This window comes from Eimeria tenella, genomic scaffold (assembly GCF_000499545.2).
Source record: "Eimeria tenella Houghton genomic scaffold, Eth_scaff3689, whole genome shotgun sequence".
Lineage (NCBI taxonomy): Eukaryota > Apicomplexa > Conoidasida > Eucoccidiorida > Eimeriidae > Eimeria > Eimeria tenella.
Genome location: NW_013544617.1, coordinates 1 through 1,190, shown reverse-complemented (window position 1 = coordinate 1,190; position 1,190 = coordinate 1). Strand labels below are relative to the sequence as shown.

General features: G+C 55.0%; 1 protein-coding gene across 1 annotated transcript; it reads right to left on the bottom strand.

Annotated features, from left to right (window-relative positions):
* Nucleotides 1–521: 521 nt before the first annotated feature.
* ETH_00037595 (uncharacterized protein) lies at nucleotides 522–1,185 on the bottom strand (the record flags this gene model as incomplete). The annotated part of the gene is made up of 2 exons (XM_013379631.1): nucleotides 522–641; nucleotides 899–1,185. Coding segments are annotated over 2 exons (407 nt in total), but the record flags the coding sequence as incomplete, so codon positions are not given.
* Nucleotides 1,186–1,190: the final 5 nt, after the last annotated feature.

Genomic DNA, 1,190 nt, shown 5'->3' with positions numbered 1-1,190 from the left:
TATCTGGCTAGCTAGCTAGCCCCGCAGCTAGCTAGCCAGATAGCTAGCTGCCTGTTGCTGTGTGCAGGTGGCTCGCTGGCTACGGAAGCAGCTAGCCAGTTACTTAGCTAGCTAAAGGTCCAGATGCCTCAGAAGCCAAACAGCTAGCTAGCCAAACAGCTAGCTAGCCACACAGCTAGCTAGCCAAGGAGCTACGCAGCTAGCTGGCTAGCCAGCTAGCTAGCTGAGAAACTAGCTGGCCAGGAGTCTAGCTAGTTAGCTAGCTAGCTAACTAGCTAGCCAGCTAGCTAGCTAACTAGCCAGGTGGTTAGCTAACTAGCTGGCTAGCTAACTAGCTGGGTAGCTAGCTAGCTAGCTAGCTACTTAGCTAGCTGGCTAGCTAGCTGGCCAGCTAGCTACTGCATAGCAGATGGCTTGGGGCTGTTGCTGGGAAAGAGACAGAAAAAGCCACCGAGGCCAAAGTGCATGCAGGACATGCACAAGAGAGCGAAAGCTAGGGTTTAGGGTTTAGAGTTTAGGGTTTAGGGTTTAGGGCTTGGGCCGTCGGAAGTGCCCTGGTGCTGCTGCTGCTGCAGCTGCTGCTGCTCCCTTATGAACTCCTCTAGGGATATCGAAATCGCTCGCTGAAGTATTTCGTCCTCCTGTGCCGCACCCACCAAACCCTAAACCCTAAACCCTAAACCCTAAACTCTAAACCCTAAACTCTAAACCCTAAGCCCTCGATTACAAGCCCCACAACCCAGACCCTACAGCCTGGACCCAAAACCCTCAACTAAGCCCTAGTGCTCGCTGAGGGCGCTATGCAGTGTCACCCTTGCAAAGGACTCAGGCTTTAGGGTTTAGGGTTTAGGGTTTAGGGTCTAGGGTTTAGGGTTTAGCGTTTATTGGCTTAGCCCACCTCTTCAATAAACGCCGCAGGCTCAATGCCAACAGGATTATTTAAAAAGCGAAACGAAGGTGCTGGAGGCCCCATGTCCCTAATCACAGGCGGTGCTGCTGCTGCTGCTGCTGCTGCTGGTGCTGCTGCTGTTGCTGCTGCTGGGGCTGCTGCTGCTGCTGCTGAGGGCAGGCTGCTGGCGTTTGGAGGCTCAGAATTGCCAGCTGCGGCGCCGCTCTTGGGCACTGCTGGCTTAGGCCTGCTGCTGCTGCTGCTGCTGCCTGCAGCAGCAGCAGCAGCATCTGCTGCTGGC